At 38.3% G+C, this 26,098-nt stretch overlaps 2 protein-coding genes across 2 annotated transcripts in view; one reads left to right on the top strand and one right to left on the bottom strand.

Moving 5' to 3' along the window:
* HS2ST1 (heparan sulfate 2-O-sulfotransferase 1) overlaps nucleotides 1–332 on the bottom strand; it is a 73,972-nt gene extending 73,640 nt beyond the window's left edge. The window contains exon 1 of the mRNA XM_041483159.1: nucleotides 43–332. Coding sequence (XP_041339093.1) covers nucleotides 43–166 — 124 coding nt within the window. The 5' untranslated portion in view covers nucleotides 167–332. The remainder of the gene's footprint in view (nucleotides 1–42) is intronic.
* A 509-nt stretch (nucleotides 333–841) lies between these two features.
* On the top strand, nucleotides 842–25,197 carry SELENOF (selenoprotein F). The gene is made up of 5 exons (XM_041483296.1): nucleotides 842–962; nucleotides 3,895–4,062; nucleotides 14,796–14,859; nucleotides 22,483–22,532; nucleotides 24,201–25,197. The coding sequence occupies exons 1-5, from the start codon at nucleotides 894–896 to the stop codon at nucleotides 24,330–24,332; spliced, it is 483 nt and encodes a 160-aa protein (XP_041339230.1). The 5' UTR covers nucleotides 842–893; the 3' UTR covers nucleotides 24,333–25,197.
* Nucleotides 25,198–26,098: the final 901 nt, after the last annotated feature.

The raw sequence follows: 26,098 nt of genomic DNA on the forward strand, positions 1-26,098 counted from the left end.
CCGCCCCCCGCGCCTCGCCCGGCCGCGCCCGCCGCCGCTCACCCAGCTTGCCGCGGGACTCCTCCAGCTTCTGGATCTGGTTCTCCAGGAACAGCACGGCCACCCCGAAGACCAGCACCGCCAGCAGCTGCAACTTGGGCGGCAGCATAATCCTGAGCAGCCCCATGAGCAGCAGCAGCAGCGCCGCCCGCCCGGGATCACGACATAACGCGGGGCCCGGCCCGCGGGGGCCGGCGGGAGCCGCGGGGACGGCGCGGGCGAGGAGGGACGGAGGGAGCGCGGCCGGGGGCGCGGACAGGGCCCGGCGCCGCCCCGCGGTGGGCCCCGCCCCGCGCCCCCGCCATTGGGCGGTGCTGCCGCGGCCCCGCCCCCCGCGCGGTCCGATTGGCTCGGCGCGGGAATCTCTCCGCCTCCCCCGCCGCGCTGAGCCGCCGGAGCGGGGCGATGTCCCGCCTACATGCGTCCCTTCCTGATTGGAGGTGCTGTTTGAAGTCCCGCCCAACCTCGTTGGGCACAAGCGCCGCTGCCTGTGGGGAAGGCACAATGCTATTGGTCGGACCGGCTGTCAGTCACCGGGCTGGGGGCCGATGTGCCAGTTGGCAGTTCTCGAGAAAGGGGAAAGGGTATTATTCGGGGTTGTTTCCGCAATGCCGGACCAGCGTTGGGCAACGGTAGTTCCTCCAGCCCCGCTGCGAAGCACTGCACTGAACAGACTAAAATATCTTTGCTCTAGAATTCCAGTAGATATTCTGGGTTAGCAGTTTCTGCTTGCAGTGCCGGGGTCTGGGAGCAAGTCTGTGCTCTCCCGCATCAGGCGCTGTGTCGGTCACCCGCCAAGGGTGAGGTCCTTCCGCGGCCCCCGGCGGCGCTGGCAGGGGCGCTCCGGCACTAAGATGGCGGCGGCGGCCGAGCTGGGCGCGCTGGGGCGGCGCTGGCTCTGCTGGCTCCTGGGGCTGCAGGCGGTGAGAGCCGGACCGGCGCGTTCGCGCTCGGGGCTGAGTGCGGCTGCACTTCCTGAGAGAGGGAGCGGGTGTGAGGGCGGGGAAGGCGGCTTAAGACGTGTCCCGGGGCGGGAGGCGCGGTCGTTTCCTCCCGCTCCTGCGGCCGTGGCCGCCTCTTTTGCTTTCTATGTCGGAGATTGGTCTCTACTTCTGCATTCTTTCCTAAACAGTTTGTATTGGTGCTGCACTTTTTTTTCCTACTACAGTAAATTATTTGGTGTGAAAAAAAAGCAGTGTAGCGTGTATTTGGAGCCAAAGCTGTTAAGGAGAAAACACTGATGAAATAAGGCGCATCACTTGCTAAGTGTCTGAAATTATCTTGTTCTGATGGGAATTTCCTTTCTGGAGTCTGAGGGGTATTTTGCAGTCCCAGTCAGAGACAAGTATTATGATTAGTGGTTTCTTGTTTCAGGAAAATATGATAGTTAAGATACTAAAAATTGAGTAAAAATATTCGGGGTAGAGACTTTCTTGTCTATATTGTTTCCTTTACCTCTCTGTACTTTTATTCTCAAGGTGTTTTGAGCTTGCTATGTAACCAAAACCGCCTGAGTGAGGAATTATCATGTAACGGAGCCTTTACTTGCTTTCATACACTGTTAGTGTTTTCGTTGGTTCTTTCTCACACACACAGAGCCCCCCCCAAAAAAAAAAATCCTCAGGAGAGCGTTGGCCTTACATTCCCGGATTGTTCAGGGATCTGCTGGGCAGGGGGTCAGGAGAGGCTGCTGGCAGCCAGTGCCAGTGCCCTGTTGTTGCTGCAAGGGGAGCAGAGGCAGCAGTGACAGTGAAGTGAAAAGATGACAGTGAAGCATCAGAGGGGTGGATGGCAAGCAGCAAGGTGCAAGAAAATGGTTTTGGTTGCTACCATCATTGATTTAATAAGTGAGCCATAACTAAAATGTACCTTTAGCAGAGTTTGGAATGCTCCTTGGGGGCTTTTTATACTGCTGTGTCATTGTTGTATTTCTTATTGCCAGTATTCCTCAGAAAAGATAAATACTTGAAAAGGGTAAATACTTTGAGAACTAAATACCTTAGTAAAAATCCTAAAAAAAGGCTACATTATTCCAGTAGAACGGGGTTCCAGTTTTGCTTGCCTCAGTGCCCTGTAGGAAGAAGAAGAATAGCTTTCTGCCTGATAAAATAGTGATTTCAGAGTAGCTTTTTTGTGTATTATACTTCTCTGTTCATGCTTTAACTCCTACTTTTTTAGCAGATACAGAGAAATAGAATAATGAGGCAGCTAGTATATTTTCTACCAATCCTCAGTCCATGTTTTCTGTCACAAAAGTGACATGTCTTTCCTTCAGCTGCAGGTTGGCCACTTCAGCAGAGGAAATGGGTTTTGTCTCTGCCTAACTTGGGTGTGCTGCATGGATTAGATGGCATGTGAACGTGAGAAGTCTGTTTTACTGAATGACAAACTTAGTTTTTCTTCTGTAGTTCTCTGTTTGGCCCAGGATAATTCCTCTGAGTCCTGGCCTGTTTCCATCCAGCCGAGTTTGCGGGTGCCGTCACTCAGCTCTGAGCACAGTGCTGAGTGCTTTGGGTGTAGGAGGTTTTGCCTGGGGTTTTTTACCCACGCTGAAAAGCATCTGGGAAAGCCACCTTCTGTCTCTCCACTCTTCATTTCCTCTCTCACTTTTTCCCCTCCAAAGCAGGCAGCTGGAAGGGAAGGTTTTAGCCAGGCGTGAGAAATCCATGTGTAGAAAAGTGGGAATGTGAATTTGCTACAAGAAAGACATTGAGGGGCTGGAATGAGCCCAGACAAGATCAGTGGAGCTGGGGAAAGGTCTGGAGCACAGGTTCTATGAGGAGCAGCTGAGGGAGCTCATTCAGGAGAAAAGGAGGTTCAGGGGGAACTTATCAGTCTCTGCAACTGCCTGAAAGGAGAGCATAGCCAGGTGGGGGTCAGCCTTTTCTGCCAAGTAGCAAGTGATGGGACGAGAGAAGATGGCTTCAGCTTGCACAAGGGGAGGTTTAGATAGGATATTAAGAATAATTTCTTCACTGAAAAGGTGGTCAGGAATGCGCTGCCCAGGGAAGTGGTGGAATCACCATCCCTGGGAGTGTTCAAAAGGCACATGGATGTGGCACTTGGGACAAGGTTTGGGGCTGAACACTGTAGTGCTGAGTTAATGACTGGACTCAATGATGATCTTAGAGGACTTTTCCAACCTTAGTGATTATATGAGAACAAAACCCAAATATCATTTATGTGTTGTGATTGGTTGCATTATATTTGCTGTCCATAAAAAGCAGAACTGGTGTTTTACATAGAAGCCATGTAATTGAATGGCCTGTTGTAAACTATTGCTGATAAATCAGAATTGCAGGTTTTTATCTGCACTTCTACTTAATGGTATGTGCAATTTTCCTGTAACATCAATGCAAACATGAAATTAAAATCCTACCTGTATGTCTTGTTGAGCACTTTGGTTAATTTCATCACTTCCTCGTTGTTTTTCCTGAGCTTAGCTGTTGCATTACTTTCCATGAGTGTTTTCAGTGATCCGAAACTTTCTGAAATTCTTTTTGAAGAGGAGGCTTTGGAAGGCCGTAACCATGTGCATTTCAGCTGATTCATTACCTTTGGGTTTCCTTCTTAACTTGAATTTAGCAATAGGAAAGCAGTAGAGCTATCAAAAGTGTATATAAATTAATTTTGGCAGGTCTGATACCTTGAAATGTACATATGACGAGTGTCTGGAATTCCCTGGTGTGTTAAGACCCTCCTCTATAGGGTGATGTTTTGAACCCTTGGGCTGACCATTTAGGCATTACTGTAAACCAGTCACAAGAGACTGACTTGTTCTTTCCAATCATTACAGCATTTAAAAACATATTTTAAAAAAATTAATACTAAGTGTAACATTGTATTGACTTTCAGGTAAGTGTTTATGGAGCACAGTTGTCATCAGAAGCTTGCAGAGAGCTGGGCTTCTCCAGTAACTTGCTGTGCAGTTCTTGCAACCTTCTTGGGCAGTTCAATCTGAATCAGCTGGATCCCTTCTGCAGGGAGTGCTGCCAAGAAGAAGCTCAGCTGGAAACCAGAAAGGTGAGTTTTGGACCAAATCCCTTGTGGAATAATTTAACGTGTCATGTTTATGAAACTTTTCATTTAAAAAAATGCATGAGAATCTGGGTTATCATCTCAAGAGGAAAATGCAGCAGCTATTCCTAGCCCAATATACGTCTACAGGGTCTAGATTTGCAGAGTTACCATACTGCTGTGAAATAATGTCCCTGTACCAACAGGGGAGTCTTTGGTTCTTTGGCAGCCCTTCTCTGGTGTTGTGTGACCATATTTGGGAACTATATCCAGCTTCTTTCAAAAGGAAGATCCATGGGATTGGAAGAGCGTAGAAGAGGAGGATAAGGAGAGTGGTGCTTGATGACAGCTCCTGCTTGGTCCCTGACCCTTAGCACAATGGCCAGGATAGCTGAGTTCAGTCCTGGGCAGCAAAAGGTGCTGCAGCCTCCAGGGCAGTTCCTGGAGTGGCACAAGCCTGAGGGAAGCAGGACTGCTCTATTCCATCCTGCAGCAGTGAGAATGCTGGGTATTTTGGGAATGATCTCTCTAAGAGCTCATGCTGTGCTTCGATCTGTTTAAGGCAAAACCTTCCCTTTGTCTGTAGTAAGTAAATATCTGTGTTCCTTAAGGTATGATATCAATGAAGAATGTTTAGAGTTCTTGAAAAGAATACATGTTTTCTAAGATGTGGTAATTTAAGAGTGTTCTAGAATGTAGTGAAGACAAATTAATCATCAAGAAAGTAGAGGTTTCAAGGATGAGAGGTGCTGAAATTATTTTTAATGGCTAGGAGATAGTGAAATAACTGGCATAATGAAATTAATGAGGAAATCTAGCAGGTTTTTCCTGTCAATTAAATTCAGCCTAATATTTAAAAAAGAAAGTCTGCCTTTAATTTTTAATAAAACCACTGATTACAGTGTTAGGTACAATAAGTATCAAGAAGCATATGTTTGAGATTGGCAGAGAATTCATAGTTTAATTAGAAGCTTCCTAATATTGACAGACTTTAAGTTGTAAATTTTATGCATGAACAAAGTAATATTTCAATACAATCCTTATGGGACTTGATACCTAAGGCTTTTTCTTTGCTAGATACCTGAACCTTATCAAGGAAAATTTGTCTCTGGGGAAAGCTCCAGTTCTTTTACATGTGTATGCATATATATAGAAGTATGTACATATCTGTACATATGCAAACACAAAACCTGAGGTTTCAGAATAAAGTCTAATGAAATGTACTAACAGAATAGAAAGGGTGTCCAGCATGTTCAGTAACAGTTGTGCTGGCAGCAGCAGCAAGGATTCATGTCCTTATGTAAACAGAGGATTCTTTAATTTGCTCAGGTAATATTCTTAGAGGTTTGCCTCTGTGCATAACATGTAGCACGAGAACTTATGGAGCAGGACAACTTCTGCTGTCATTTGATGGGAAAATAAGCTTGAGGAACTATGTTACATTTCTGTCAATGTAACTTCTGAAAAAAGTCTTAAGAATTTGTCAATAGCGTACTTAAGGATGTAAGTTAGTTTGCACTGTGAACATTGTATTAATAAAATTTGGATCAAATAACAGAAATTAAATTAATAGTCTTAATTTCCTGAATCAGACCTAGATTTCATTGTGTGGATAATTACACTTTCTGTGTAATGCCATTTTGTGGTCAGGACTTCACATTGTAAACATTATTAGTCTGAAAACTTTTTTATTTTAGTTATGATCAGTGAAGTAAAATAAGTAGCACAGAGCTGGACAGGGTCTCAAGGGTATTTGACAAATTCCTTCATAGTGGAGCAGATTTCCTTGTATATTCACAGGAAGCAAGAAATTATGACTTATAAGTTACTGTTTTTTTAATCTATTTGTGTTTTACCCACTTGGGGTTGGGCTTTGTAGTAAATGTGAACAATGTAGATTTTGATTATTACTTTATCTTTCCTTATTTCTGTGATATTTCTGAAGAAATATAATACAAATGATATTTGAGATTTGGAGCTAATATGGTAAGATTCAGCTTGAAGTATGGGAGTGATTATGATAGTATTTTCATATCTGAGTTTGAATGCAGGTTTTCTGTATTGTGTGCATGAATGGAAATATTGGATTGTTCTAACATTATGATTTCTTATAGCATCATTTCTAATTTTCTTATGAATGCTGTTTCAGAAAGTGGAAATTTTTTATACTGGTACTACTGCTTAGAAATGTATATGTCAGATTTGGCAATTGGTTTTACGTTTTTTTTTAAACTCATTCTCAGTAACTTCTTTTGAAGACTAGCCAGTGGAAAATTAGTGTTTGGAGACTGTTAATATTATCTTAACAGATTGTATTCAGAATCATCACATTTTGAATTGACTCGTGTTTTAACATAGTGCTGTTTGTAACAGATGTCTGTAATTGAGCTTGAGATTTTACTATTACATAAAAGTTAACAATATAATTTTTAGTAGCTTCTTGCTAAACAAGAATTTCCATGCTAGGTATGCAGACTATGAAAACTGAATGCTGCCTTTTGCTATAGTTTTTCCTTTTCCCTCTTTTTCTGCAGTTACCACAGAAATCTTCTTTCTAATGAAAATTTGATAGCAAAGAGTGAATGAACATTGAAAGTTCTTAAAGGCTTTTTTTTCCTACCCTCTTGCTGGTAGAATTTTTCATCTTACACTGAGATGCAGGTTTTCAGAATAAGATGTTTGACTTTGTGATTAGCAGCCTGGCGTGTTGCTGAGCTCCAGAGCAGGGGTGCTCTGGGTTTTGCTGTAGCTGTGACTGTGCTGGAACCTCCCCCAGCGCAGGAATTGCCCTCCTCTGAGCCACGATCCCAGTGTGTGACACAGCTCCCTCCTTACCCGAGCCACTGCTGCCTCCCAGGAGGTGGCACAGCACCTTGGTTGTCTGTGCTACAAACAGGCTTGGCAGCTACTGGAGTTCCAGGACATGCTTCAGGATTTTAATTTTATTGTCTTTGCAGTCATGTGGCAAATACTAGAAATAGGGAAAGCAAGAGTTACTTTATTGCATGACTTGTGCTTGAGTTCTAAATGAGAATTTAAAATTAAAGGTAATAGCACATCTATCTGAGAAATTTTACATAATTGCTGCTTTTCACAAGTGGTCTGTGAAATATCCTCAGGCCTAAAAATATTTCATGCTGCATAGTATCAGTGCAACCTCAAATGAGATGTTTACAGATTTGAACTGTTTCATAGCCTTGAAAGAAGTGTATTTATTAATCCTGCTCTTGTTATTGGTCCAGTAGTTTGTGAATTGACATTGTGGAAAATAGCTGTGAGATATTCTTGTTACACAAAATTTGTCTTGCTCTGAACTGCTGCTGACACCTGTCCAGTGAAATATTTTAATTACTTCATAATTGTACTGTGGGTAAAATGAAAATTGTTTTGGTTATTTTCTCCTCCTCTAGAGATTTTGTATTCAGTCTGACACTAATTCAGAAGCCAGCTTAAACACTATTGCTTTAGACAGCAGCAAGTTTTAAGCCTCAGTCTGTCAGATGCAGAGTACTGCTGGTGTGTAAAACAGAGAAGGATGAAATGGAGGTGAAGCTAACTGTGCGTGAAATTGTAGTAGCAGGAGAGATTGTCCATATTTTGCAGTAGCTGAAAATAGCTGCACTCCATCTGCAGCTTCACATAGGCTGTGTGATCGTTTCAGACATAGCTGTGAGCATATTCCATTAATTTTATATTATAATCTTAGATTTATCTCAACAATATATGCGTGTGAAAATCCAAATTGATTTTAAAAATCAAGTCTGTGATAAATTCTGCAATACATTAAATTTTATAATTGCACTGTGCAGCATTGCTACAACCCAGAAAAGTTATCAATACATCTAAATGGAGCTTTGAAAAATATATTTTGCTCACTAATATGTGTTGAACTTCAGCATTAAATTTCTACCTTGAAGTATTTGTCATATTGTAATGTTAAAGTGTTTGGTGATTTAGAAAACATGACACCAGGTGTAATGACTGAGGGCTTCTTCTATTAAAAAAAAGCAACAAAATAAATGAAAGTTTTCTTAAAACTCCACTCTTTTACATGTGTGGAATTCTTAAATGTGCTCTCATGAATTATAAGGAGAAATAAGGTGACATTCTTGTTCAGACTTACTTTTTAAAACTCACAATAATTGCTGGAAGTAGAATAACTTGAAGTGCTTTTAATGCTTCTGGTTACTCCTGTGTGACCCAATTTACATTCATTTTTCAGGTTTATTTTTTTTTTCTTTTCATTACACTAATTAGAGTGCTACACTCAAATTGCTGTTGACTGCTTTCTTGTTCTGCCAGAGGCTCTTAACATGAATAGGTCCACTTTCATTGGAACTTCTGGTTTTTAACTCAGTGGTTAAAAACAGAGAACTACTTAGAATTCACATCTCAGAGATGTAAAGTGTGAGTCATATAAATACTTACAGAAATTAATTAGAATTTTAGTTTACTTCTTCTAGCTGTTTCTCAAAACCCACATCTTCTGTCTTTTGATGTGTACTGTAAAATCTCTTCAAAACTTTGTAAAAAATCAAATTGTGTTTTTACCTTACTGTAAACTGCAAGTTCCTTATTTCTAACATGTTACACAAAAATGGTCCAAATTCATTGGTTTTCTAGCAAGTGTGACTTCAACAATAGTGTGATCCAATGACAGCATATTTTATTTAACATTCAAGTAAATAATCAGAACTTTGTAATTAAGATTTATATGTCATATGATCTCCTTTCAAAGTTTGCTTTTAACTCAGTGTCCCATACAGTTCATACAGGGATGATTTTATGGGCTATATTGATGTGGAACTTAGGGGACCTGAGATGATACTGTTCTCTCTAACTGAGAAAGTCTTTTACCAGTACAGTTGCTTCAAAATATTATTCACAACCATTCCTTATATTAAAAGTGCTGCAATGGATGTCCTTCTCAAGAACTTTACTGTGTACACTCTTTCCCTTCCCTCTGTACATGTTGTTATTGGCAATGAAAATTAATGTTGACAAGAAGTAGTCCTAGATAAGGAAGGTACAGCTAACTACTCAATGCCTAAGACAGAAATTTACTGCCTTTAGTTTGCTTCAGATTCACCAAGTGTTCATCTCTGTCAGATAAACTAAGATAAAATACCTTATCTGTCTGTAGCAGGGTAAGCCTTACCCATGGAAGAGCTCTATCTGATCTTATCAGTGAAAAAAAGCTTACAGAAACTATAAATGTGAATTTGCTAAATGTGAGTTTCAGCTGTTGATGTGCATCTGTGCTGGTCAGTGGAATAGCTTTAGCTAATTAAGGCTGACCTTCATCTAAATAAAATACTGGCATTTGACTCTACATTTGTTGAAGAAACTTAAAAAAAGTGCGAGTCTTAAAATTAATGAAATGTGCAAGGTCAAATAAATATCTCATGACATCTGTTCTCACTGTTTTCTTTACAACTCTAAGATGCTTTATTTTTTAACAAAAGCACAGACTGGAGAATAAAAGAGATGTTCAGGGATTCTCCTTCTAGAGGTAAGTAGGTGCTTAGATAGAATCAGATGGTATAGTCCAGAATTGAAACCTGACCTGTTAACTTCCTGTCTGTGCTCTTTCGCTTGCATAATTCTGACTAGGTCCAAGTGAGAGCCTGTACATAGGAGCCTTTTTTCTGCCACCCTTCTCTGTTCCACTCAAACTGGGTCTTCACACCACCTAATCCCAGTGACAGCTCCAGAGGTCTAAAGTTGGTGGTTGCTCAGCTTCTCCATTTTCTCTCTGTCACCCTTGTGCCAGATCTCTTGCTCACATGAACTTACACCAAATATTGCAGAGACCAAAGTTAATAAAAATAGGCTGCCAGGAGCAGAAGCTGGTTTGGAACTTTTTGGTGGTTACTGGATTTAAACAGCACAAATGTTTATAGAATCCTGCAAGGAGGGTATCATTTAAAACCAAAAGTGGTGGTGGATGGCACATTTCCCTTATGCTGAAGAATGTAATAGTAATGCACAGCTATATTTTGTATGTACAGAATAAAAAGTCTCCTTTGAGTCTCCTACTCAAAGCAGAACTCAAAGTTCAGAGGATCTCCAAGAATGCAGATTATGCAGTCTTGCTTGGTAAATTCCTCCATGCTTAATCACCATCATTGCGATTTTTTTTCACCCTTACACTCAGTCAGAATTTCCTTCCCCACAAATAAATGAGAGCTTAGATTCTGCTCAGCTTTGTTCAGAGCAATTTGCCTGTAATACATATCACTAATCACAGGAGTAGCACTGATTCACATAACTGGTTTTTGACTGTTAGACTCTGTTTCCACACTCTTGTTTAGAGTTAAGCATCTCCCTTCACAGGATAATGAGCTGTCAGTGGTAGAAGTTGCTTTGTTGCTAAATTTACTGATGACATCTGTTCAGAATGATGTGTGTGTGTAGCAATGACTTTCTTGGCTTGTATTATAGAGCAGTAATTCATGATGTTCCTGGCAATAAGGCTTTCTGACTGCTCCCTGTTAACCCACAGATTCTTATTCATGTTCTGCCTCCAGGGAAAGGAAAGACGAGGGATTTTGAAAACCTTGAGCTGTCCATATGAGTGCCTTCTCTCCCACTGAAAATATTTTATAGTTTGTATCTCAGTGTAAATTCTTTAGAAGGTTTCTAGTTTAGAAGACTACGTTTCTAGTAAAAGTCACAAATGAACTGCTAGTTAGAAGAGTTTAGGAAAAAAGCAAAAGAAACTTTCAACAAAATCTCTCTTTGTTGTAAATTTCTTGGAAGAACAAATATTAATTAACCTGTTTTGCTTTCTGTGTGTGTGGATAGAACACAGTAAAAATCAAGTTGTATGCTTTCATAAGAGATAATTCACCCTATTTTTCAACAGTACCATTTTGCATATACTAAGGAACTTTGGCCATTAGGAATAATGACATCCATATTTTTCCTGAAGTTTTTTGAAATCAATAGGAGATGAGGAGCTGTCTTCTGCAGACTTGCTTATATCATAATATGAAATTAGAATTGCAGTGAAATTTCATAAAAACAGTGTTTACATTGGAAAGAGAGTTGTTACTAAATATTTAGTGGAAGATAATCTTATACCTGAGGCAAGTGAAAATCTAGGGGTTTAGCTGTAGTTGTAAGTTTGCTTTTCTGCTTATTCTCAGAACTTAACTATATTTTTGAAACTGATATTAGGAGAAGATAGTATGCACATATTGGAGAGAATCTGGGTACTATAAAGTAGCTATTGCCCTTTTTGTGGCTCTGCCTTAACAGCCTATTTAATTCCATGTTTTAAGACATGCTGGTACTGTCAGCTGATTACAAATTCAGCCTGAATGACACTTTGTAACCTGTGTCAGGCAGGGTCACCTCGAATTAATAATTAGCAAAAAGCAGTCGGCAAAATATAAATGTCATAGAAGTAAAATTAGGTATAACTTGTTGTATTTTATTCAACTTTTCTGTCACCTTTGATCTAACAGAATTTTATTACAATCAAGGAGTAATCTCTGTTCAATACCACTTTTTGCAGTTCAGTTTGGTCTGAATTCCTATTTGGTTGTTAAAATTAATGGTTATGTAGCAGGAATGTCACTTTTCTTCTGGAGTCTTCACCATGAGTAACTGTGATAACAATACCATATCAATGTATAAATGAAGCACTGCTGGAATTGTGTCTTGCAGAAATTGCTTCACTTCCTAATAGCAGGTGAAATGTTTTCTTTCATATAAGTTAAAGTTCCTTCGTTTTACAATGCATATTTTTAACTAGCACAATCCTTAAGCAAAAAGGTGTTATTCTGATATAATTAGTACTCTCCTTCATAATTAAAGCAGACATGACCAGTAATGTGGTTTGTCTCTTTTCATTTGTGAAGAGCGATCCTGATTGCAACAGTATGGACTGTTACAAGAGTTTCAGGTGCTTTCCAAAAGCTTTTGAAATAAACTGAACTCAAGTTGATGCTTTGGAAAAGATGAGAGAGAAGTTCAGATATTGTCACGGTAGCTTTAGAAAACATGTTAGAATGTTATAAAAAAAGCTAAGTTCTTTTTATAGATGCAGACATGAATCAGCACTTGTTTTGGATGTTAACATGGACACCAGTAATAGTTTAGAATGTCTTTATTTCATTGCTTCTAGTACTAAACTCACTTTCATGAGCACTAAAACAAGTGAAGCATTACTTTCAAATGAACTAACTCATGAGTTAAGCATTGTGTAATGAACTGACTCAAGATGTTTGTGTGCCTCCATGTGATACATGTCATTCTTATTAATATTTGAACACAGTGACTGCCTTCACAAGGAAATTTGGAGAACATCTGCTCTGGACACAATGAGATGGTAGATATTAACAACTAGGCTTTTGTGGTGGGCTAAGTGATGCAAATAAACCTGGGTTTTTTGCAAAAGACACCTTTGTTTAGAGTTATAAATGAAGCCAGTTGATCCTTCTTTTTTTCTGGTCTAGCCATCGAGAAAGCAGCTGTTATTCCCAGCATGAATCTAAACCTTTTTGTCTGAGAACATTTGGGTTTCAATTATGGCAGAATTACAAGCTCAAAATTTAGACATCAATTATGGAGCTGTCTTCTGTGTAAGATTTCTATAAGATATTGGCCAGGAGTTACAAACTGGGAATAGTGAGGTATTACAAAATGTCTTACATATATTAGATTTCTACAGTGATTTTGTTCCATTAAAATTTGTGTTTGGAAGGAAAAAGACCAAGAATAATTTGCAGTAATAAGAATTCAAAAATGTTTATTTTACTGTTCTAAATTTGAGTGTACTTAGCTTGTGATAGACTTACATAAAATAGTTAATTAAGTAGATAGAAGGCTATTTATTCCTTTGTCTACTTCTTTATACTGACTTCTTGATAGAAAAATGCAGATAGCTATTAGTATCAGAGAAATCAGGATAAATGTTCAGTGGATTAATGAATATGCAAAGGAATATCTAAATCTAGGATTGCTGATAGAACTGTTGAATTTTTTTTTTATAAAAGAGACAAGGTAAGTGAAGTTTATGAACCCTGTGCCATGTTTCCTCCATCTTCATAATTACTTCATGTTTTAATTGCAGAGAAATTTTCATTATGCAAGCTAGTATCTGAGCTGTTTATCACTGCCTTTTTTAATTAAAACCTTGAGCTGGGTGGTGAAAAAGCTTTTAAAAAGTCTAGTATTTATGATCTCTTGAGTATTGTTTCATAATATTTCTGGGTTTTAACAGTCAAATCCTAGGTTTTTATCTTAAATACAATGTTTAGTTGAAAATGTATCTGTAGCTAGGCAAATTTCTGAGCTGCTGTTCTGAACAGATAATGCAGCATAGCATTCTCTTTTCAGGTTCCCATGAAAGTAATGATTACTGATTAGTTCACGCCAAGAGAGAAGTTGGAATTTCCCTGCAAATGATTAGAGTATTTGTTATGTTCTAATTCATAGTATTTAAGCAAATACTGAGTTAGTCCTGAATCAGAATTTGAATACTCAGAAATGAACATATATTTTTGGCTGCCTATAATGCCTCCATGCGATAGGTGATGGAATGTTAATAAAATTGTCTTGGAGATTTCTGTTGTATCATGTGTGGTTTGCTTTTTCAGATGGGTTCATTGAAGGTTGGTTTTTATTACTTGTGTTCACAGTTCATATTTTAAGTGAAACATGAATTTATGTAATTTCAGTAAGGTTATATTTTCTATACTCAGACTTGCACATTTTTATGAAAACGCTGTCTAAAAGAACATGAAAACAGAAGTTTTAATTGTCTATGAAAGCTAATGAATTAAAAAATAGTTAAATTAAACTCATTCTGTATGCTAATCTATAACAGTGAGGTTTATAGGCTTAGAAGAATGTGATTTGGTATATAGTATTATCTACCTATAGTATATATACTATGTGTAATATTAAAATGCCTTACTTTGGAGTATGAAGTTCTGTTTTAGTGGCTAGAAAATATGTTGTCAATTTATTTAAGATTCACCGAACTATAGAATCATTTGCATGTTGCAAAAATAATCACAAGATAGTCTAAAAATATGACAGTATGCAAGATAATTAGGTGAACAGTTTTTATAGATATTATATAAAATTTAACTTAGATTTTAAGGAGACTATCTTGCCTAGCTGACAGAAGTGATTGACATCTAAGTGCAAGTATCAAAGTAAGCCCAGCTTGTACATATTACTTCACCTAAGGCCTGTTACTGTGGTCTGTCCTCTTTCTGTAAACACAATGAACTAAAATCAAGCAATAGCCCAATTGGGAAATTTAAAATTAGTGCCTTATCTTTATTATAAGTATTTGAATGTCCACGTTAGGTTTAAAGTGGAAACTAAAATTTCATTTAATGAGATTTTGTTAGTATCTTTGGGAAGGAAGGAATAGTTTTCTTATTACTAACCCATAATTCCTTTTGTAACATGTCCAGTTGCATTTTCTAAATGAAACTTTGCTTATAACAACAGTATATCTCAAATGATTTTTTTTTTTTTTTACATTTTTAGTATAATGAATGAAGATTATCATGTATCGTGAGTGAATGGTCAGTTGTTGCATAATCAGAGACAGGTCTGGAATTGGGATTCTGTCTAGGATCTTACTTGTAATTAGCATCAACAGAGTAACATATTGTCTCCTCAGAGAAAAATAGTTCAACAGATAACACACTATAAATAAACTACTAATTTAGATTACTTTTGTCATTAACAGCTTCTGTTTATTATTACAGCTTTATGCAGGAGCTGTTCTAGAAGTATGTGGATGAAAATTGGGAAGGTTCCCTCAAGTCCAGGGTAAGTAAAGCCACTAGTATTCCTTCAAATATGAAATACTGTCACAGCTGAATGACAAAAGGTACTTTTAAGTACATTACTAGTCATAAATTCAGTGTATTATATCAGTGAAGTTGCATTGACCTGAAACTCATGAACCGGTCTCCAGTAATTGATAGATGAAAGTATATTGTGCACTTATGGAACGATTTTATTTTCACAGATCCTGCCATATAATTGTTTTATCAGTGGATAATGACAGTCCACTAACAGGAATGGAATACAGTAGAGCAAAAGGAAAATCAGTACCATCAGTGTCTGATGGGAGGAAGCTGCAGGAAAAGAGTCTGTGAGAAATTTCCAACTGGACTTTTCTTATAAATTAGGGAAGAGCTTAGGTGATAGCAGTACTATGGTTTATTGTGGGGTTTTTTCATGTAATGAGGACCCTAATACCATACTCCCTTAATGGTGTACTTTGGACACAGTCAGACATAAGTACTAATCCAGCTTTAGAATTTAAAATTGCACAAACAGCAGGTCTCCATCTACTCTGGGAAGTATTAATACCTCCCTGTTTGAAGGCTGGCTGACAAAGTGTGAAAAAAAGGTTTTAAAACAGGTTACAATTTACATAAGTTGTACTGCATTATATCCTTTCTTGCCACCTCTGCCCACACAGTTGAGTTGAATGACAAGACCAGAGCAAAGCTCTTTTCTCTTTTCCACACTATAAAATGTCCAAATGAGAATTCTTTAAATGACTTGTCATACTTGAGGGGTGTGATAACTTCATTAGCACAGGAGTCTGTATTACCTCCATGACCGTTCAAATTTAGCAAACATAAAAACAGTCTCTGCTGTTGTTGCCCATTCACTTTATGGTTCTGGATTTGTAACATGAAAGGCTCATTTGAGCCACAGGTTTGAAGGAAAAGGTTAACCTGTTAGCCTGACTGCAGCCTGCATTGTGTTCTCAGTTATCTTCACATGTAGGTCCTTGAAGGGAATGGCCCTCAATTCCTGCTGTGTGCACACTTTGAAACATGTTCCAAAGACCTGGAATGGTGCAAAAGGAGAAACTTGAAAATTCTGACTAGTTGTTTTTTCCTTTCAATTCTTGGTTATCTAAACCTTCTCAAATTTTTACACTCCATTTATCATATAGATTACTTTTTAAAGTGGCTGGATACATTTCACTGTTTTTTTAAAAGGATCTCTGTTTTGACCACCAGTTTTGACTGGTACAGTAAGAATTAAAAAGGGACGGAGTAGTGCACTTAAATTTACTTTTTGTGTTTTCATCACCAATTTCTGCAGCTACTCAATTTAAACGTAACCAAATTTACAGCTAGGGTATTAGAAGAGGTTGGAAGATGGGGTATGTATTAGAAGCATACTTAGAAATTTTTAGAAGCGTAGAATATATTCTTTCAGCTGGTATTTGTCTTCACACTAGTATTAATCTCAGCATCCCCAGATTTTCTCCTTTATTTTAACTTCTAACAGAAACAGTATTTAATGTCTCCATCTTAAGACATTTACATTCAAGAAGTGTTTTTATTTTAGCTTTTCACTTGGGCATTTGCTATGGAAGTTAGGTTGCCTTAAGCTCACACTGCTGCTTTTGAAGCATTGTCTTTGTAGGCTTCATTCAACTGTGTAGCCTGTCACTGACAGTGTCTCATCACAAATAACTGAATCCTTTTCCATAGCTTCTGTGAGGGTTTTGTTAGAGTTTGTTTAGATGAGTTTGGTTTTTCTCCCCAGAATATACACAAAATGGCATTCTATTGCAGGATTTGTACATATTAGAATTACATGGATTAGTGTATGTTACTACTGTATTCTGAGATTAATAACTATGAAGTCTTGATCTCTAAGTACCTGTGTAAATTGTTTTGTCACTTGGCTTAGTCCCACAGACTTGATGTGTCTCAGGCTATGTCTGGATTATGTTTTATTTGGCTTAGGGATAACCAGTGTTGTTTTGTTGGTTTTTTTTTTGTTGTTGTGGTTGAATTTGTTATTACAAGATTCACATATTAAAATAGTTAAGGGTTGAAGTAATAAAGGTTTGTAAAAGTTACACAGTTGGAAGAAGCTGTGGGTTGCTCAGTCCTTCTCTGTCAAAGTTTCTTTCAAAATTACTGGTTATATAATCTTCAGCTAAAAACAGTTGCTCAGTCCACCTGTGTGCCTGGAATGTGAGAATCATTACATATGGAATATATTTGTATATACTAGGAAAGCAAAGGAGTGAGAAGTGATGATAAAAATCTAGTTCTCAGCAAGAGGATGGAAAAGTCTGGTCTTCAGCAAGTTATCTCAGTCTTGAACTGGATGTTATTGTTTGTAGTGTCACACCAAACTACTAAATTTGGCATTTGTGAATGTGGACAGGGATGTCTGCTAGGTTTTCCAGATACATTTTATTGTGATAAGTCTGATAACAGATGACATTTCTGTATGCCTCCTTTAAATTCAGTACTGAAATATTCTTACTGATAAGTTTCGCTTAAAAATAAAGGGCTTTATTATAAATGCTGTACTCTGTAATATTATTTCCTATAGTACATCTATTTTGAAATTGTTCTGTATAAAACTGTTCTTAAATATTTGTCATTTAAAAGCACTTCATCAAAGTAGAATATTACAAATCTGTGACAAGATTCATAGATGAAGCAATGCCTTCATATGCCAGGTAACACAACGACAGTTTTTGGCAGACATCCACAAAACTGAGGCTCTGGAACAGAATAATGAATTAGTTGGGTCAGTGATTAATCTTGTGTATTTGTTTTAAGTTGACTTTTCAGTGGCAGCTGTGTTCTGTTCACCATGAGATAGGAGATGGCTGTTTAGACGCCTACATTCTCTCCAGTTTGTTTAAAAAACTGAATCAGACTGGGTTTTTTCATTGAACATTCCTTTCATATTTCTCTCCATTCTTTTTTTTCAATAAAATAATTCTTGTCTCTCCTTGTGAGTTAAGAAATGGATGTGCTCACAGCAAATCTGTTCTAGAAAAAAGGTCCTTAGTCCTTGCACTCATGCTGTGTCCAGCTACATTAAATCCTCTGACTTGAGAGACAGTCAGCACTATTGTATCACCCAACTTCTCCAAGTGTTAAGGGAATTCTTTTAGCTACTAAAATGTAATTTCATATGGGATTGTATTGTATGAGGTAAGATCACTCATTTCCTAGTTATTTTAATCTGCAATTCATAAGTGCTGACAAAAGAAAGTTAGAAAATTATACTAACCTTAAACCTTGCACAGATAAAAGCATTACTAAAACTCTTGCTAAGAAATTTGGATATTGTAGTGGTAGACATGCATTGCTTTATTGTAATCTTTTGCAAATAGATGACATACAAATTAATACTTCCCTTCAGATTTAGAAATGTCTCTTGCCCTACTGCTTATACAGGATACCCTGTGTTTGGGATTTTTTGAAGTTTCTTCTTTAGGCTTGACTGGAGCATTGTCTTGGATTAGTTTCTGAAAGCATGTGGTGCTTTTTATAAAACCTCGGACAGCTGCATTGTAACTTGATTAAGAGACTACAAATGGTAGTTATTGATGTGCCATATGAATTCTTAAATTTAAATTTTTGTCTCAAACTGAGGTGCCCAAAAGATACAGAGCTATAGTCATTAACATGTAAATAAGTGCTTGTTGTGTGCTGTAGTTCAGTCTTTTTGCTCAGCTTTCATGGGAACTTTTGAAGCAGACTCATACCACCTTCAAAACTGCAGAACATGTATTTGTCCCCAAAACTAACGTCTGAGGGAAGACATTAATGTGCTTTTGTCTTGCCCACTGATTTACAAATTCACATTTCTAGAAAATATTGCCAATTGTTTTAGCAATGCTTTACTATTGGTGGCATTATCAAATTTGGAATTTCCTGTCTTCATAAAATGTCCCTCTCTTACTCTACCTTTTGTTTTGGTTTCTTTTCTTTTTCATGGATTTAACCCTTGATAATTGGCAATGCCTCAGTAAAATGTTTTTTAATTCAAGTTCATTTCAGGTACAAAATTCTCATGTCTGTATAGTAAAGTTCTTTGTGCCTTTTTTAAGTAAAATTTTGCAACATTATGCACTAACTTGTGTCTCCAGTAAAATTTCTTACTTTCAAATGGCTTGTGTCTAATAATTCACAGCCAAGCAAGCAACCCTTTAGCTTATCTGAAGTAACATTACACTTGCTTTCTGTTTATTCAAGTTAACTCAGAACAACTGTTTGTTCTGCTTGGGGAGATGTTTCGTGTCCATTTTGGGTCAGGAAGTTCTTTTATGCTGTGTCTTACTGCACCTAGAAAATAGTGCAGGTCTGGGTATATACAAAGACTTGCCCTTTTGGCCACAGTGATTCTTAGATTCCACTTAGGGAGATTAGATTCTGCAGTCTCCACTTAGGGATCTGGGATTTAACTCCAACAAACTAGTTTTCACAGACTTTCTTATTACACCTCTATGTTTTGTATCGAAACAAATGGACATTATAACAATAGCAGTGAGTTCTCCTATCTGTTGTGTTCATAGATAAAGGCTGCTTTTAGGGCTTCAGAAGCACTGTTCAGTGGGGGCCAGGCTTTAAAATGCTGCTACACACTTGATCCTTCTCTGACCCTGTAGCTGTAGTTGGTTGTGGGGCAGTCCTGCCTGCTCTTCAGGATCACCTGAGGAGTGCCTTCCAACAGAAGTGCTGTGGTACTGCTCATCATTTACTGGAGCATAAGGTGAAGTGGTTTTGCAGAGCTGTCTGGAGAACAGCTCTGACTTCTGGTCTGGTGTTTAATTCACCAGCACATGGTGTCATGGCACCGAGTTCAGGGTTCATCTTACAGAAGTCACGGTGGAAAATGCCTCTCCTGCTCTTCCACAGATAGGTTAGAGAAAGGTTTGTTTCTCTGGGTGTGTAATTTCTAAAGCTGCTACAGAGAGAAGAAAATGGGGAGATAGCTTGAATAGGATTTAGTATTAAACACGAAACTACTAAATAATGGTGTATAGATGATGTGCAAGTACTAATTAGAGATACAACCATAAGAAGCAATGTTGATGTCAGGGTATAGAGGGGAAACTGTTGGAGCAATGTGAAGGTGGAGCATATGCACCACATCCCATGATAAGCAAGCACTGATATGTCCCTAAATGTGCACTGTAGCTGCATCTGACTTCCTAACCTCATCATTTCAAAGGTTGCTAATTCAACTCAAGGATTGATTTTGGGGAAGGAAAAAAAAAGCATTTGATGGGATAATCGGTGTTTTTAATGCATGTCAGTATTCGAGTTTCTCATTTTAGCTTCCGAAATTCAGAATATACAAATTAAGTTATTTGTACATTGAGTGTTTTTCTTTGTTGCATCGCAAATTCAAGTGAGTGATGCAGAAAGTCTTTATGATCAGCATTAGAAATAAATACGGCATAACAGAAACTAATTTTGTTCCAGCTGTCTAAAATTTCAGGAAAAGCATTCTGTAGTGCTTCAGCTTTCAGAAGATTTAGACATTTGACATTGATACAAGTGTGTAATAGCTACTTTTAATGTGCCTATAGAATATTCTTCTTCCACCTAGTGCTGTTTCTACATTATGTGAGCTTGTTCAGTCCAACATTGCAGCTAGAGAACAGCCTCTCGTGTCCAAATAAGCTTTCATCTATCACTCAAGTAACAAATCCTCACACCTGTTACAAGCTTGAAGTGCTGTAACCTGAGGTCGCTCCCAAAGGCAATTTTTTATTACAATCAAGTTACAGAGTTCAGATTTGCTTCAGAAACTTTATCCATTTTACTATGCTCTCTTACCATTTTGCAATTAGTCACCCACTGTACTGACTGCTTCTTACAACCTTCTTTTCATAAAAAGCTCTAGAGACTGATTTCGGCTTTAGATTTAAGTTGAAAAAAAATGTGGAAAAATTCCTCCAGAAATACTTCAACAGTCTATGGACTTAACAAATAATGAGGAATATCTTTGCTGCTTTTTTGCACATTACTTGTGATGACAACCAAGACAACATGTCACAAGGGCATGGGAAACACTGAAGTTGAAAGTACATCTTTGAGTTAAATCCGAATTGAACTGCAGTACGTGAGCAAGTACTGGTTATTTTGTGCTATTGGAAATTGTTATACACAGCTTACAATGGCATCAGTGCACAGTCTGTAGAAGGAATAAAGACAATTTGAATGACACAACTCATTTTCTTCAGGGGTCTGGTACATCTGGCAGCTCTGTGGGCCATTGGTATTTTTTTAACTTGTTTATATTGTGTAGTAGTTGGTGCAGCAAGCAGTGTCTATGACTTTTATCTGTACTGGGACCTCAGTGAAAGAGGGAAAAAAGTAAGTGCCAGTCTGGATAACCATGCTGAGAAAGTGTTAAGGTAACTGTCTGCAGTAATGTAAAGATAAAGTACAAAGTACAAAGATGCCAGGGGATATCTCTGCAATTACTGAGGAAAGCACTACACTTTGTCAAGCAGTATGAAACATTAGTCCTGAGGTTGCACTCATCTCCATGCACCAGCTGGATGCACTGCAGTTTGTGAGAGATTCATTGTTGTCTAACCTTGAAAAAGCAGCTTTAACATGCAGCTGGCACCCTTGTAGGAGTCAGTCTGTACTGACAGGGTTCATCCTTGGGGAAACGCTACTGACATACTACAGGAGCATCCTGAATCCTCTTAATGTCAATATAGATACTAAATTCAGCTTTTAGCATGTGAAAAGGAAGAATGAGAACTGTTATTTTCTAAATAAATTCTAAATATTTCTAGAATTCAGCCATTCATTAAGGTGAAGTGCTAGGAAGCAGGGGATTATGCACACACTTTGTCCTGAAATAGCTCATATTGTCTTTTCAGAGTTAAGGTTAATGCAAGGCCTGGGTTGTGCTGTAGGGATGCAGGCCTGTGCTGCTGTTCATACCTGCTGGCAGGTGAGGGGTGGTGCAGCAGCAGCCCTCCTCAGACCTGCCTTCTCTCCATGTGGCTGCCTGACAGCCCATAGAGCCTTGACACCGACTGCCTTCAGGGGTGTCAGGAGAAGAGGAAATCCGAGCTTCTCTTCCTGTTTTCTAGCTTGGTTTTCTTGCTGGTTTTCAACACGTAATCTCAGAGATCTCTGCAAGACAAGACTGACCGTCTTGTTCCCCAGAATAACACCTCTCCCCACAGCTTCCTGCGTGCCTGGCCCCCGCAGAGCTGCAGTGGGGAGTGTGCTGATGAGATGGGTGTCACATTCAGCCTCCCTCACAGAGCTGATCCTCAGCCAGATTCTGATCGCTCCAACGCTTTTCCTCACATGTGCCTAGCAGCAGCATATGGGCCAGTCTGCTGAAGGCTGTCAGTTGTGCGTGCAGATAAACTGCCTTACACAGTTGCACTAGTGTTCAAGGAAATTCCAAGCAGACAGAATTCCTGTTTGGATTACTAGCAAAAATAGGTGTTCCTTTGGCATAATAAGTTTAGTATTATTAATTTTGTGAAGGTACTAAGATTTTAACATTAAAATATCTTTTAAAGCATAATTTAAAAAAAAATTGGGGAATACTAATTTGACATAAATCTACTTTATGCAAGTAGAGAAGAATTTGATTTTCTTTCTTTTCTCCAAACCGTAGCTTTCGTCAGGAGTGATAAGCCAAAACTCTTCAGGGGGCTGCAAATCAAGGTAAGCAGTAGCCTAACTTTTTTGTTTGCAAAATTAAGAAGAACTGTGTTTGGTGGAGACAGTTCTGTGGATTGTTCCCTATTTGCTGATCAAGTAAATCCTTTGGTATGCATATATTTGCATTGCCAGTGAGAATCTTTACAAGTTTCTGCTAGTAATGTTGATTTGTTTACTGCTCAGTAACTGTTTGGTACTAATCCTTTGGTGGTGGTGAGGTTCTGGTTTATTTTATTGTTGTTTGGTTGGTTTTAAGCCAAGAAAAAATTATTATTATTATTATAGCAGACGGGAAAAGAATCTGAGGAATGTTTATATTCTGTTCTTAGTTTATAGATATCTTGGATTTACTCAAGCTATTCTGTCATAGTTTCTCCTGTTTTATTCTCCCCTAGTTTTCTTACGGAGCTGCCATTTCCATACACTCAGTGATTCTTGGATTTTTCTTCTCCTTCTCTGAACTCCCTTGCTGTGTTCTACTGTGCTATTTTTTCTCTATATACTTCAGACATCCAGCTTTATAAAAATGCATATACTGAATGGTGTTTCTTATGACTTGCATATATGCAAAGTTGCATAAGCTGCACTGCCTTAAACTCCAGCAATTCTTTGCTTTCAAGATCTAATAATCTAAGACTTCACCTTCCTCCTAAAATCCTGTGTGAGCTTCAAGTGTACTTCAAAGATACACGTCTTGATTCTCACATCTTGTGCCTGCCATCTCTGTTGCCCAAATGGCACCATCTGGAATCACTTCATAGCTATGCATGGCTGCAATAAGTGATTTGTCTTCTCAGCAGCAGATTCTATGTAAAACAGATTTCCTCTGTCTGTCTCACGCATTCATGTCTCCGTGTCCTCCAGTTTCTTTCAAAAGCTTTCTCTCCTTCTGGACCTCTGTTTCTTTTTTTTTTTTTTTAACTTTGTAGATTTATTGAACATCAAAGCAGTCTAGACTACAATTGGTATCAAGTATTGCCAGAAAAGGTGCAAATGAATCTGTTTATTTCACAGGACTTCTGGAAAACTTGATAGAGGTGCCACTAGTTTTATTAAGTAAAACCAACTAGGTTAGCTCAGCTGAGCAAAGTGGAATGCTCCTGGGGCAATCTTTCCATAAACTTAAATGGTCAGAGCTTTCTGATACTGTTAAAAGCTTTTATTCGCATTACCTCATTTGGAACTTAGTGAGAAGCGCTGAAAATTATGTTACCAGCAAAGCATCATAGGCTTATAGGCATATACAATACAGCAAGAAAGAATGTGATTACATTAGAAATTGATAGTACAACTTCGACCTGTTAGTGACCCAGAATTTCTCAAATGGTAAAAAGGCTGTTGATCATATAAGAAAAATCATTCATCATCAAAAATCTAGCTTTGGTAACTTAAAACAGTTGGAGTAAAAAAACCCTCCTTCAAAGCCAGGCCAATGGCTGTGCCCCTCTGCACAGCCATTAACTGCTCTGGTGCACCAAGGAGAATGAGGAGAGGTTTCTGACACACACCTCCACCCCCCTTCATTTGACTTGTTCCTCCACTTTCCTCTCTCTGACATTAAATGCAAGTCAGAAGCCTGAACTGATTTAAATCACTTGAGAGCAGGGGCAGTGTTAGTATGGAGAATGCATTTGCCAACCAAGGTAACTGACTTTTCTCCTTTCCCCCCAGTATGTGCGTGGTTCTGACCCTGTACTAAAGCTGCTGGACGACAGTGGGAACATTGCAGAAGAACTGAGCATCCTCAAGTGGAATACAGATAGTGTGGAAGAATTTCTAAGTGAAAAATTAGAACGTCTATAAATCATTGCTTTCTGTCCTCTTTACTTTTCATATTTTGTCATGGTAATCTTCTCAGATGAAGTGCACTACAACTGAAGAAACATTCCAGCATCTGTATTAGTTTTAAAATATCTGTTGTGCTGTACTACATCTTGTAATTAGAAGGGAAGCTTCAGCACACATATCTGACAAGTTGACAAACAATAGCTTGTCTTAACATTATTATTTCAGCTCTTAATGCATTTATCATTAAGAATGCTTTGTTTCAAAGTTAATTATGCAAATCTCAGTTTGTTATAATCAGGTCTGTTTTTACAAATGCTCTTAAAAACTGAAGAGCTTCAAATAATAGAAACGATTACCATGCTTTTTGTCTGCTGCTTTTTCTTAAGGAAGTTAGAACCAAATGCAATCTATCTCCCAAAGAAACTTGGCTACTAATGCCCTTTTTTATTTGTATTTGAACTGTCCTTTTATAGAAGCCTTGTTTACAGTGAGTACCTAATTTACAGGTTTGAAAGCTGATGGAGGAACTCATGCTCTGTACTGTGAAACATTTATTAAGTACACTTTAGTGAAGACTACATAGAAAACCTCTGAGGTGTATGAAGTCAGATGTCAGGTGTGCTTTACATCAAGTGTTTTGCTTCAGAAAACATGAGCTATAACTCTTGAAAAAGCTTTCCTTCCAACTTTCAGAAGTTTATTGGAAGTTTGTTTATGAAATTAATTTAGAAACTGTTCTTTTAAAATGTATATTTTTCTTTCTCAGTTGAAATTTATGTGAACAGGGAATATAGACAGTATGTATGGTAATGAGTCAAATCCATTAAGACTTGTTGGGTTTTTTCCACTTAGAGTCAATAAATATGGTAATCAAGAATAATGTTGGGTTTTTTTAAGTCTAATTAGTAAATAAGTGTTTGTTTTAATTACTCCATGGTCACCAGATTTGGGTTGGATGGGTGTTATGCTATGACCTGAAGTGGTACACAGTTTTTGTCTTCATAATATATAATTTTATATCTCAAAAAATTCTCAATAATTTACAGACTTTATTCCCAGCTTTTGAGAAGAAATCATCAGATTCATAGCAGAACAGTAAACCTGGGACTGAGACCATACTGAACTATCAGAAGTAATGCCCTAAGGTATTCTTCAGGCATAGCATTTGGAGTTTTTATTCCCAAAATGTTCTTAGAAACTCATAGAGATTGTGTGCAGCTGACTCCTATTCTTGTGAATATGCTCCTGATCTTCCAGGTGACTCAGTGTGAGACAGCTACAATAGTGGTCACCACTGTCTTGGAGAAGCATGATCTGTACATAAAAAGCACAAATCTTTGCAGCTTGTGCTGACTTAGCAGAGTCAAACATGGATTTTTTCTTGGGACACATGATGTGTTAGTCAGCAGATGAGCTACAGCCAAAACACGTGGCATGACAACCCTGTACCCTGGTAGTAAAAATATGCTGCCATCCACTGGTCTTTTAATATACTGACTATATCCAGTACTTGCCATTCTTGTGCTTGCCAGCAGTTTCTGTATTGATGACTTAGCACATTGTTTTAGCAGAGTATTTTTAACCTGGTTCTTCTCTCCAGCTTTAGGTAGTCTTTACCATTCCTCAGTGAGATTGTTTGCTTCATTTGATATCTATCAAATACTTCTCTTTGCTTTCCTTATGTCCTTCTGCTTCCTCCTTAACATGAGAGCCAGTGGTTTTCTGACCTTCAGCCTCCCTTTTATTTCCATGTCTTCCTACTGCCCATCCAATACTTCACA

This window comes from Pyrgilauda ruficollis, unplaced genomic scaffold, assembly GCF_017590135.1.
Source record: "Pyrgilauda ruficollis isolate IOZ18807 unplaced genomic scaffold, ASM1759013v1 scaffold6, whole genome shotgun sequence".
NCBI lineage: Eukaryota > Metazoa > Chordata > Aves > Passeriformes > Passeridae > Pyrgilauda > Pyrgilauda ruficollis.